This window comes from Podarcis filfolensis (genome assembly GCF_964270895.1).
Source record: "Podarcis filfolensis genome assembly, chromosome: 9".
NCBI classification, from domain to species: Eukaryota; Metazoa; Chordata; class Lepidosauria; order Squamata; family Lacertidae; genus Podarcis; species Podarcis filfolensis.
The window spans coordinates 24,992,631-25,004,768 of record NC_139610.1 but is presented as its reverse complement, the minus strand read 5'-3'; the positions used below and the strand labels follow the sequence as shown (position 1 = coordinate 25,004,768).

The window sequence follows — 12,138 nt, the reverse complement described above, 5'->3', positions numbered from 1 at the left end:
AAATAGGTATCATGAATGTGGGCTTCTATAGTAGGAAATACTGCCCCTTTCTCCTTATTATATCTAGAAGAAGTGTCCTGAAGTACCCTGTTGTTGTTGCTGTTGGCACCCGTCTGTCTCGAGAAACAATGGAGTGTGTCTCTGGGGGCGAAGTCTAACCACATGTTAGGGGCACCAAAGTGGCCTCCCCAGGGCACAAGCCTGGGCAGTGTGTATGGAGGTCCTAGGCTGCTCAGACAACAAGACCCCACTCTTGGGATCACTGTATGTTGCAAAGAAAAGCAGAGCAATACATTTGGCACCAGCTTGGCTGCAGTAGTTGTTAGAAGGAGGCACACGAAGTACCATCAAACTGCCTTAGGGACTCCACTCTGGATATGTGTAGGGTTTACTCCTTAGCCTTTTCTCTTCCTGGAGACATCCCGCAAGGAAGCAGAGATTTAGGATCAGAGCTTTCCTTCTCCTAGATGGACTATCTTCCCAGCTTGACAAACCCCATCTACCCCTCCCTCCCCCCTACAGAACATGCAGAAACCACCTTCTTGACCGCAGGGCCCCACGATTGGTCTCATCTGCTCAATCTGCCAGAGCCTGTCCTTACATGAAGGAGAAGTCCCTGCTTCAGAGATCCTGGCAAAGCAATAACCGGACATCTCTCTGGTCTACCATTCTGTTCCGATGCTTTGTGCGTTGTTACAGAACGGGTGCATAACTGATGCATGGATTTGTTACCTTAAGGAGAAGCCTCCTAGCAGGATCTCTGCTATTGTGGTACGTTAAAAATGTTCACAAGAATTCTCCCAGTAATTCTTACAAACATGTGGTAAGTGGTAGGTAGTGTTTTCCCCTTATTACAGATGGGAAGCTGCAGGACAGTGACTTGGCTGTGCCCATAACAGTGAAAGTGGCATTAAAACCGAAGACACATGGGCTCCTAACATTTTACAGCCCAAGTTATTAGGGTTTTTAAAAATGTCACGTCACAGTAAACAAATCTACCACATTTTGCTCACTAGGTAGATATGTGTGTGTGTATGAGTGGGTGAGAGAGACAGACAGACGGATAGACAGACAAAGACCCCACAGTTATTTCCCCCTTAAAACTGAAAATGAAATTTCTGTATAGCAATCAAAGCAAGGAAGAACTGCTGCCTGTTCTCTGCTTCTCTGCTCCTGTCAAATTCTAATGCTTTCAACAAAAAAAGAAAATTAATGGTAGGTGGTCTGCTATAAAGAAGACAAGAAAAGTGTTTTAATTAGCCAAGAACACCAAAAACATTATTGTGCAAATACTGGCGAATCTTCAAACAAGAGTACATGCTGTCCGTTTTATTCACAATGAAAAAGTTCTTAAGAAAGATTTCGATAAAGATTTGCCTCCCTACTTGCAGCCTGCATTTGTAATGTTTATGTAAGTGAGGGATATAAATCTTTTTCAAATGAACCCCACTGTTCTTGAACCAGACTGCTTGTTATAAACTGCCTGTTTCCGCTTTGCCTGCTTAAGCAAGCAATGCAGAGCCTTGCCCTGGACATACTGGAACTAATTTAATGTGTTCCAGGTTTGATCCTCACTCCCTCCTCCCAGCTTTTACGGGTAGATTTTACACACTGGATTACTGCTGACTTTAACAATGATTCATGTGATAAGTGGAGTTTGATTTGTTATGCCATTGCAGAAAGGGTGCCCTACCGACAAGAATGTCACCAACTACTGTTAAAAATGAAGCAATCCCAATCCCAAATACAGAAATTTACAAAGCACTAGGAAACAACTCGCACATGCAGAATTACTCTCAAACCCTTAAACAGGGCTGAGCTTTATTGTCTCGGCACAGAAAGCGGAGAGAAGATTTTGCAGGCGGCTTTATTTGACTTGGAAGAAAGCCAACAAACATTCTGTTCAACGGATTTTTGTACTAAGAGACTCGTGCTTACTGTTCAAAACACAAAACCACCACAGGAGACGATAGACCGAATTGCAATTCTTTGTATTGCCTAAGATTCTTCTCCTTATTGTTTCAGCAGTGATTAATTGGAAAAGACAAGCACAAAGCAATTAGTTGCACACTCTTGTGCATTGCACAAATATGTGGAACATAATGAAAGCTATGTTAAGAGTGGCACCATGAAACTGAAATAACTGCTAGTGATTTTTAACCTCCTCAAATCTCCCTCTTTCACTGTGTGTGTGTGTGTGTGTGTGTGTGAATGCGAGTGTGAGTATGCAGACACAATTTGTCCGAGAGACCATTCTACTTTCCAAACCATAAGATGGCAGTATTGCACTAGGTTGCTAAACTGTCAAATATGTTGGATGGAGGAAAGAGACAAGATTCCTGTGTACTGAGTTTCAGTCTTGTCAAAAAAAATTCACGAAAACAACAAAACTGATGCTGAACTTCAGCAAAACACTCTTCAGTCTCATTTCATTTAAACGGAATAGAGTTATTAATTCTTAAGGCACAAGGCAGAGGATAGTCATTCTATGCATACACTCACGCATAAGCCAACTATGCTCTGAAACACAATTCAGTGAATCAACCTGGGATACAAGCTTTTAAAGTTAGAAAACAGAGGGGTACAATATACTTCGTCCTTGTAGGGTGGGGGCAGTCTTTAAGGAAATGGAGCAAAACACTGCACAGACACTGTGGCAGTTTTCTTCCAAACAATGGTGTGGTTTTATGCTTCATAACCCTTGGCAGAAGCGTTCAGCAAGGAAACCAACTGGCGCACTGAAAAACACCATCTCAAATGCTTTTCACTCCCTTTGGGGAAGCAACAACAACAACAACACCCTCATTGCCAGGACTTGATGCTAGAATCAGTCATCTGATGCATCTCTATAATGGACAAAGGGCATATGTTTTAGCACAAACAAGAATGCTTAGTGTTCGTAATTTCTGCAGCACTAATTGGCTGATGGGATCTCTTCCCAAGTCCCTGATTCTCTGAAGCTTGCAAAGGAGGAAGGAGAGTAAATAACTGTTACGTGATTAAACCACAAACCCCAGCCCACCCATTCATGTTTATTGAGTATAAAAATAGGCTAACAGGCCATCAGGGAAACACAAAAGTTGAGTTGTTGTTTTAAAAAATAATCTGTCTTACAGTGTGCATTTATAAATTTAATCTAAGCAACATTCAGTTATCACAGTATTTGACAGTTGTGCAGGAGGGTTAAAGTATCAAGGATCTGATCCAACTACAACTGTGGGCACCTCATCACATGCTAACTCATCAGTAGTCTTCCAGATTATTATTATTTTACATTTTTATCCATTTCCTCCAATCGGACACCTTCATCTGCCCCTGCTGGGACAAATCATGTTTCTCCCACCCAGCATGGTCATTGATTAGGGTTGACATAAGTTGCTGTCCAACAAAATTGTAGGGCCACACCTTCCCATCCCTGGTCTACACAAAATTTCTCATTGGCTGAGATCATATAGGGAAAATACCCTTCCAAGTTAAAAATGTCTAAGCACCTGCAATCAACCTGGCAACAGATGAGCAAGTGGAAGGCAGTAAGGTTTGGTAAATATTTTTTCTGCCTTCTTCCAATACTTTATTTGTAGCAATAATTCGATCTCATGAAAACTCAGAGCAGTGCTATTATGTACAAGGATCTTTCTTGCTGCTTTGGGGGGCACCAAGGTCAGGGCTTAAAAAAAGTTCCATCCAGAGCAAAATAACATCTCCCTCCACCAGAAAATTCTTACTTATTTTTGCAAACATGGGGAAGATGGGGAGGCAGGCAGCAGGGAAGAGATGTTTTTACATTTGTAAAGGTACAAGCTAAATCATCCTTGGGGCATTTATCTGTATCGGAAATGTAGAACAAGAAGGTTGGCAATCACACAATTTGTTCTATTTATTTATGGAATTTGCTACGTTCATTTGCATCTAGCTTCATTTCCTGGAAATTTAAAGGCAAGCTTGATCAGTGAGCATGAATCCTTCAGAGAGGATGCCCAGAGGCCAACTCAATTAACCGAAGAGGAAATGCAAGTGACAGTGATGGAACGTACTGTGGGCAGGGAACATTCTTCGACATCTATACTGACAAGCTTTTCAGGAATATTACTCCTTCAATATCCCCCCCCCCCCATCTAGACCCAGTTCCAAAGAGCTGGGATGGCTTTAGTCTTCTCTGGTGGATGATCTATATTGAGAGAAAGGGAAACTGTGACCCTAGTGATCTTCCTTGATAATCTCATCCATTTTGGGACTGGGAGATGGAGATGTCGTGATACAAGGGTTTTGTTGCTACCTGCAGGGCTGTTTCTAGAGAGTGCAGAATCCTGTGTTTCCCCTTAAAAAGTTGTGTTGTGACTTCCCTCACTTCCATTAATTCTCCAATGCTATTTAACATCTACATGAAGACTTTGGGCGTGGTTATCAGGGGTTTAGGGCTTGGTGTCCTCAATATACAGGCAGCAAGCTCTACTTCTTTATTCCATCTGCACAGATCTTGTTGGAGGTACAGATGGCTACATAACTAAGCTTCCAATGCTTGGCTAAAAAATACCTGCTTCTTCAGGCATTTGGAGACACAGTCGTATCTTGGATCCCAAGCACCCTGGAACTCGGACGTTTTGCCTCTCAAATGCCGCAAACCTGGAAATGATTGTTCCAGTTTGCGAATGTTCTTTTGGAACCCAAACGTCCGATGAGGCTTCCGCGGCTTCTGATTGGCTGCAGGAGCTTCCTGCAGCCAATCAGAAGCCACGATTTGGTTTTCAAACGTTTTGGAAGGAATGGATTCCATTCGACTTTCAAGGTAAACTGCACTTAAGTCATTCTGATTTTAACCAGTGCCTTAATCTGTTTGCTCTGCTGCGCTGTTTATATGTAAATGTTTTATACCCTATTTTAGTTTTGCTAGAAGTGTTTGGTCTGATTTGTTTGTATTTACGTTTCCAGATATCATGTTGTAGCCGCCATGTGGTTACTTTGTAATGAAGGGTGCCATTTACATTTTGGTAATAAACCATATGCCTGTCCAGTGGGCTTACTGACTTTTTTGTCGGGGAACAGATGTCGCTTGGTAGTAGAACATCTGCTTTACCCCCAGAATGTTCCAGGTTTAATCCCATCATCTCCAGGTAGATCTTGGAGAGATCCATGTCTGAAATCCTGGAGAGGTGGTGTTAGTAGGTGTAGACTTACAGTAAGTGTAGACTTAAGCAGACCAGTGGCCTGAAATCAGCTTTCCCAGTTCCCCTTTGAACAGCAGATCTCCAGGCCATATTGGAAGCTACCTTTGAAACACCACACAGTTGCTAAACTGTCTTCCTGGAGATAACATTGCATTTTGGGAAGCACAACCTGAAACCCATTTTTAATACACAGTTGTGTAGTTCTTCCTATCCTTCATGTAGGGTTTAAAGTTCCTGGTGAAACTACTTGAACCTACGTGGCCAGACTTCTTAGTACGGGGCATCAAGGATACCTGGCTCAAGAGGGATGATTAACAAGCATGAACACAATATTCTGTACTCCTGGTTTCCTACATGCCTAAACCAAAATTAGAAGGAAAAGGTTGCTTGGCAAACGTGCAGTTCTTGCTGCAGATTTGATAGCTTAAAAATCTTTTAAAATACAATAGTTTTAGGACATGGACATTATTCTACATTTCTTCTGTCTGGCACATATGTTAGGTCTATATGTGATCAACAAAAATAATTAATATGAAAGAGATAGAGAAAGAGAGAGGTTAGCATCTTGAGATGTCTTGCAACTCAAAACTGAAATATTCAATAAGATAATGAAAGGTGAAATATGGTTTGGTTTGACTGAAGTTATGTTACTGGGAGCCCCTGACATTAACTGTACAGAGATATATGCTTGAATAGCCCAAGATTCCAAATAAGCTGCAGGAACCAAGCTGAAGTCGTGTGCGTGAACTTTTCAACCTGAAGTTTTTTACCAGAGAAAGCGCCTCTGCAAGGGCTAATTGAAGGCACATTTCTTTCAAGACGTTCACTCCACTCTGGTTTTCATTTTGGACTTCTTGCTATGTCAAAAGTCATGTTGCAAAAGGGAATTCAAGTTTATTATTAAATCAGGAGCAAGATTTTTTTCCTGTCCTTACTTTGTCAGTCTACACCAACCAAACGTGCTTTAAGTTTTGGCTTCGCATTCTGCGTGCCCAACTAAGATTGTGTTACTTGCACCTGAGGATAAAGTGTAAACAGATATCAGGGCAAACTTTAACTTTGCTCTACATAATAGGAAGAATGAGGGGAAAGTACACTGTTCTCAAATTTTGCTGCCATTCTTCCATGAAAACAGTTAGGAATCAAAACCAAGTAATCAAAACTAGAGTTGAGCCAAATGTTCTCTCTCAATGTCCTCAAAAGTAACTATTTCAAGAGCAGGGAAATCTATTCAAAAGTGATTATTTTTGCCTTTTACATGGCTCCTCAAAACTACCGGTATTTATAGGCACTGTTTCAGTCCTCTTTTTCCTTCTTAAGTGAACCCTGCCAAGCAGAGTTCAGGTACTGGATGTGATGAAATCATGATCCTATGTAATTAATCTGATTTGGTTATGTTCTGACATCCCTAAAAGAAAATGAAATCTATTCAGAGCAATGGTGATGTTTCTTATCCTGGTTGCAGGGATAATTCTAGCCAAGCAGGAATCATTCCGTTCTCTAATGCTACCTTGTAGTAATCACTGAAAATCATCAATAGGGCAGCTGCTCCATTTCAAAGCTGGGAAAGATGCTCATGAAATGACCCACCTCTGTGGGCTCAGCTCCTTTTCAAAGCAGACAGATCATACATGTTAAAACACTTTTATACAGCCCTTCCTCATGTCAGACTTCAGGGTAGTGTGCAACATAAAACAAATACAATGAACAAGAAAATATCTAACACTTTAAACAGACTAAAATTCGCAGTGTTAAATCTGTAAAATCTATTGAAGGGGCAGGGTAAATGAACATAGACAGACTGTATATCTGTACAGACTTTAAATGAAAATAGAAAGGACACAGTCTAAGGGCAAAAGTAGACTCTACTGGGAAATCCAGGGTTCCCCATTTGAAGGATCAACTGTAGGGGGAAATTATCAGGACAGAGGAGGTGCTTAAAACATTTTCCAGCCTACCATTCCTCCCCTGCCAATTCCTTCCTGTGGTGGGCATATTAAATTATTTTATTTCTACATGGTCTCAGAAACTGGAAGCAAGGAGGGGAAACAGTCCTATCAGTAGGAGAACAGGCATCTATGGGAGTGGTTAAGTGTTTCAGCTGCTGATCAAGTCCACCCTGCAAATGCCTCACAAGTCCTGCATTCAAAGCTGTTGAACAACCATGAAATTCTGCCCTGAAGGGCAGTTTTGCTGCTTCTTCTTTTTGTTCCATATAGACTGCACACATACAGGAGGGAACAATTTTTCTTTTGGTGAGCAGATAAGATGAAGATTGTGGCCTGGGTAGTTGGCTTTGCTCGTGGGTTGAAAAAGCAGTTGTTTAAAACTATAGTACAATCAGTTTCAAGAATGTTAACATTTCTCAAAAAGAAGATAATCTGTATCTAGAGTTTATAGAAGCAAAAAACAAGTATCTAGATTTTATGGTAAACATAACCCCCCCAATAATATAGCCAGAATCATCATCATCATTGTATAGTTCTTGAGCATAGTTCTGTATACTCAATGGGGGCATTAGGGTTGTTTTTCTTCAAAACAGGAGACCTGCTCCAGCTTTCCATATGGCATAACAAACTGCTTTTGAAACTGCAACCATAAAAAGTCCAGCATGGAGTCAGCTATTGAAAGAAAAGGACTCAAAAACTCCACTGGGTTTCTGCAAACCCTTGGGCCTGGTCAGAAGTAGCTCTTTTGGATCCTGCCCAATGATTTTTGGATTGGAGTATTAGTTCAACTGATTCCTCTTCAGGTCAAAGGGAAAGCAGCTAAAGTCCCTCCACAAACACAAGAATGGCATCCATGATGTATTTTCAAGGCACGAAATGTCAACCAAAGTTGGGATACAAAAACACATGAGGACATCCATCGCAAAGCAATCGCTCCCAATTATGTGAAACATGTTCCTGTTATCTTTGGAAGTTTTGCAATTTCAAAACATTCATAGCAGGAGAAGCTAACTCAAGGGCATTAGTGCATACTTCCAAGCGCAAAAATGTGATGATGTTTTTCAGAAAGTCTCTAGATGTTCACCAGATGTGACACACATTTGCCTCTTCCTTATAAGATGATGGTGTGCCTCTAAAGTTGGCTATAGTAATATCAATGTGCGATACTAATCATTCAAAAATGCCTTGCAAATATTCAGCAATTTGCAACTTGTGTAAACCTGTTTCTCTCTCAAGGCGATCCTTAAAATGCCTTGCCTTTTAAGAGTGTCTATCTGCACAAAATATGTTTTTTCTCTCTGCAAGACATCAGATTAAATAGGTCACCATATAAACTATTTAGTACATCTAGTTTCTCTCCCATATGCTGGAATTTGGCTGGGTGGGTGATTCAAGATAACCAGCAAGGGGGTATTAGCTGCCAAAAAGAGCTCAATATTCTATGGTGATGTGTGCATGATGTGCACATGCCATGTGATGTGTGCACACCGCACAATGTGGTCACGTCACTTGCACACACTGAACATGTGTGCATGACACGTCAACACATTAGCATGTTGCACAGCGTGCGTGCAACACATCAGTTGCATGCGCCACAGGCTGCCCATTCCTGATTGAGAGCTATGATATTTTTTTTCAGAAAGCTTACGTTTTTAGGAAGCACAGATTATCGCAGCAGCCCTAATCTAGAAAACTGCAGAGTCTATAAAATGGATCGGGAGATGGTGTACGAGAGGAGAAGGAGCCCACAGATGGAGGAAAAATCAGTGGGCAAATGCGTTTGTCCCTTACTTAAGTCTCCCCATGACACATTGTATTAGGATTCTGAGTCAGATCATCATGTTCCCTGCTAATAGTGGTCCCTGCTGCTAACAACTGATATTCCTAAGAAATCACCCCTGGACCCAGAAGTCTGTAACAGCTTTCAACAGGTCATAAATCTTCCCTCTCTGGGCAAGGTGTTTGAATAGTGGTGGCTGTACTGGAATTCTTGGATGACACTGATGATCTGGATGCAGTTCAGTCTGGCATCCATCTCTGTTTTGGCAGCAAAACAGCCTTTGTCAACCTGCTGGATAACTTTTAGTGGGAAAAGAACTGGGAGTTGGGTGACGCTACCACCATTGACCGTGGTGTGCTTCTGGATCAGCTGTTCAGAACAAGAACTGAGGAAGTTAGGACACAGCATTCCGGTGCTTTCATTCTTGCCTGGTAAACTGTTGGAGATGAAAATAGGGTATGGTTGTACCCCGTGGACTTTGTGCTACAGGGTTTTACTTTGCAATGTTTGATTTTTACATGAAATGACACAGTGCAAGCATCCAGGGGGTCACCAATATGCTGGAGTGACTCTACTAATTTTCATCCAATGCAGACATGCTGAATAGAGGTCTGCAGACTGCAATGGACTGGATGAGGCTTAATCTGGAGAAAATGAAGGTCCAATTAGTGGGTGGCTCATCTTAACAGGAGGTGGTACACAGCCATTTAATTGCTTTGAGCTGTTCTTTCGTGCTTTTAAGTTGTCTCTGTTCTAAAATGTTTAACGGGGTGGGGGGGGATGACAGAAGTGCCCCTAAGAGCAACATTTAATTCTGGCATAATTCCCCCATTAAAGAAAGGAATATTCTTTAAACCCGTCTCCCTCAAAAGCACATATTGTCTCTCCCAAATTTGCAGACTGAGAATGGGGCTGGTAAGTTCAGGAAGCACATACTGGTCAGCCCTATAAAATTATAATCCCATGAGCACTATAGGGACAAATCTAGGTGTACTGGTATATAACAGCAGCTAACATTTAGAGCAGTGCAGTTGATTTGCAATTTATTGTATTAAAAAAATCTTAAGCAGAGAGAGAAATGTATCAGAGTCTTTATCACACAATTCTGACTTTAAGCAGACCGCTACACCTTGCAGAAATGAAGAATCTTGGAAAGCTAGACAGCATCCTAAAAAGCAGAGACATCACTTTGCCAACAAAGGTCTGTATAGTTAAAGCTATGGTTTTCCCTGTAGTGATGTATGGAAGTGAGAGCTGGACCATAAAGAAGGCTGATCACTGAAGAATTGATGCTTTTGAATTATGGTGCTGGAGGAGACTCTTGAGAGTCCCATGGACTGCAAGAAGATCAAACCTATCCATTCTTAAGGAATTCAGCCTGAGTGCTCACTAGAAGGACAGATCGTGAAGCTGAGGCTCCAATACTTTGGCCACCTCATGAGAAGAGAAGACTCCCTGGAAAAGACCCTGATGTTGGGAAAGATTGAGGACACAAGGAGAAGGGGACAACAGAGGACGAGATGGTTGGACAGTGTTCTCGAAGCTACCAGCATGAGTTTGACCAAACTACGGCAGGAATGGAAGACAGGAGTGCCTGGTGTGCTCTGGTCCATGGGGTCACAAAGAGTTGGACACGACTAAACGACTAAAGAAAGGGAAGCTGGCATCATGTATTACGATTCAGTACATAGTTTCCTTATGCTGGAATCATGCCAGTGGACAATTGAGTTCAGTACTGTCTACACTGACTGCCAGAGACTGTCTACGGTTTCAGGAGAGCAGATTTTCTCAGGTCTACCTGGAGAGGCCAGGTTCTGAGCCTCTGCAATGAAGCTATGATTCTTTCCCTAAGAACAGCCATGTTTTCCGAGCATTGAACTTAGAAACTCAGATTTGTTTTCCCTTAGGTCCACAGTTTCCCTCCTCACAAGCCGCCGCCTGCTAGAAATAGGGCTGTGTGTCCTAGTTCAGAAAATTGCAAGCCTTATGGATAATGCAATTCAAAATAATTGTCATTTGACTGCAGCAAATGAATGTGTACTTAGGAAACAATTATAATGCCAGAGACGAAAGTTTGCTTTGGCTCCAATTCCAAACCTATTATAAAGGTTAGGAGGCAATGGGTATAAATCCTGAGATGGGTATGATTAAGAAAGGACTTGGTAACAACTAACCATCAAAATGTATATTTTAAAATGTTTGCTTGCCTTCTGCCCTTTTTCCTCTTCTGCATTTTTTCCCCTTCACTCGGAATTTAGTTCAACACAGTGCTGTTGTTTTCTCAGCAGACTTTGCACACAGTGCTGAGCCTGTGCTTCCTTTTTTAATACAAATAAAATTACAAGTGGTATAACCATATTTTATATACAATTGGCACAATCTTGGCAAAGCCGGGCAACTTTTTAAAAAGTTTGATCCTATGCATGTTTCCTTGAAAGTAAGCTCTTGTCAGTTCAAAGATCTATAGGTCAGTTCTATAGGATTACAGCCTCAGTTGTTCTGATTACATGGGTGAGACTTAAGCACATGCTTAACTCAAGGAAACTTAGTTCAAGGAAACTTAAGTTTAGTTTAGAGCATAATCTACAGATTTTAATGGAAGCAAAGGCTGGGGCCTGGCTAGAATCTTGATGGTGGCCTACCTAAAAAGTGCCACTGTTAACTTCTTGGAGGAAAGGATATAGAAATCTCACATTATATCTTACCTGCACAAGTAACCTTTCAAAGGCTAGGAAATTGTCCCATTTGGCACTCTGAGGGTGTTTCAGTGTCTGCACAACAGCCAGCGCAATCTGCAGAAGCCCACAATGGTTCTCAATGGCCTCAAATTTCTTTTTGAAGAGTTGGATATGTGAGCTGAGCTGCTCAGGGGTGACTCTCCCTGTGAAAGTAATTGCAGACACTTCTCAACAGTGTGCAGGTAGATGAAAGGAACAAATGTTACCAATAGCGAGCAATACTTATGCTGTGTGCTCCAGTAAGAGACAAAGTCTTTTCTCAGCTATTCATTCAGCACAAGCCTCCCCACCACCCCATTCACAATCATTTTCTTTACCCAGGAATAGTAACTTTGGTAATTAACATGCACATATAAACTTAGCAGTATGAAAGTTGGTATGTACTCTCCTATGTCTCCTCTTTTTGGAACTCACAGTCAACCAAAACCAGATGTTTATGAACTGCCACTGCATTTGTTGTGCAAATCTGATGGTTGTACAGTAGTAACTCGGGTTAAGTACTTAAT

The 12,138-nt window shown here is 41.5% G+C and overlaps 1 protein-coding gene across 1 annotated transcript in view; it reads right to left on the bottom strand.

Moving 5' to 3' along the window:
- Nucleotides 1–12,138, bottom strand: part of SCFD2 (sec1 family domain containing 2) — a 155,953-nt gene that overhangs the window by 109,820 nt on the left and 33,995 nt on the right. The window contains exon 4 of the mRNA XM_083630377.1: nucleotides 11,600–11,775. Within this exon, the coding sequence (XP_083486503.1) occupies nucleotides 11,600–11,775 (176 nt within the window). The remainder of the gene's footprint in view (nucleotides 1–11,599; nucleotides 11,776–12,138) is intronic.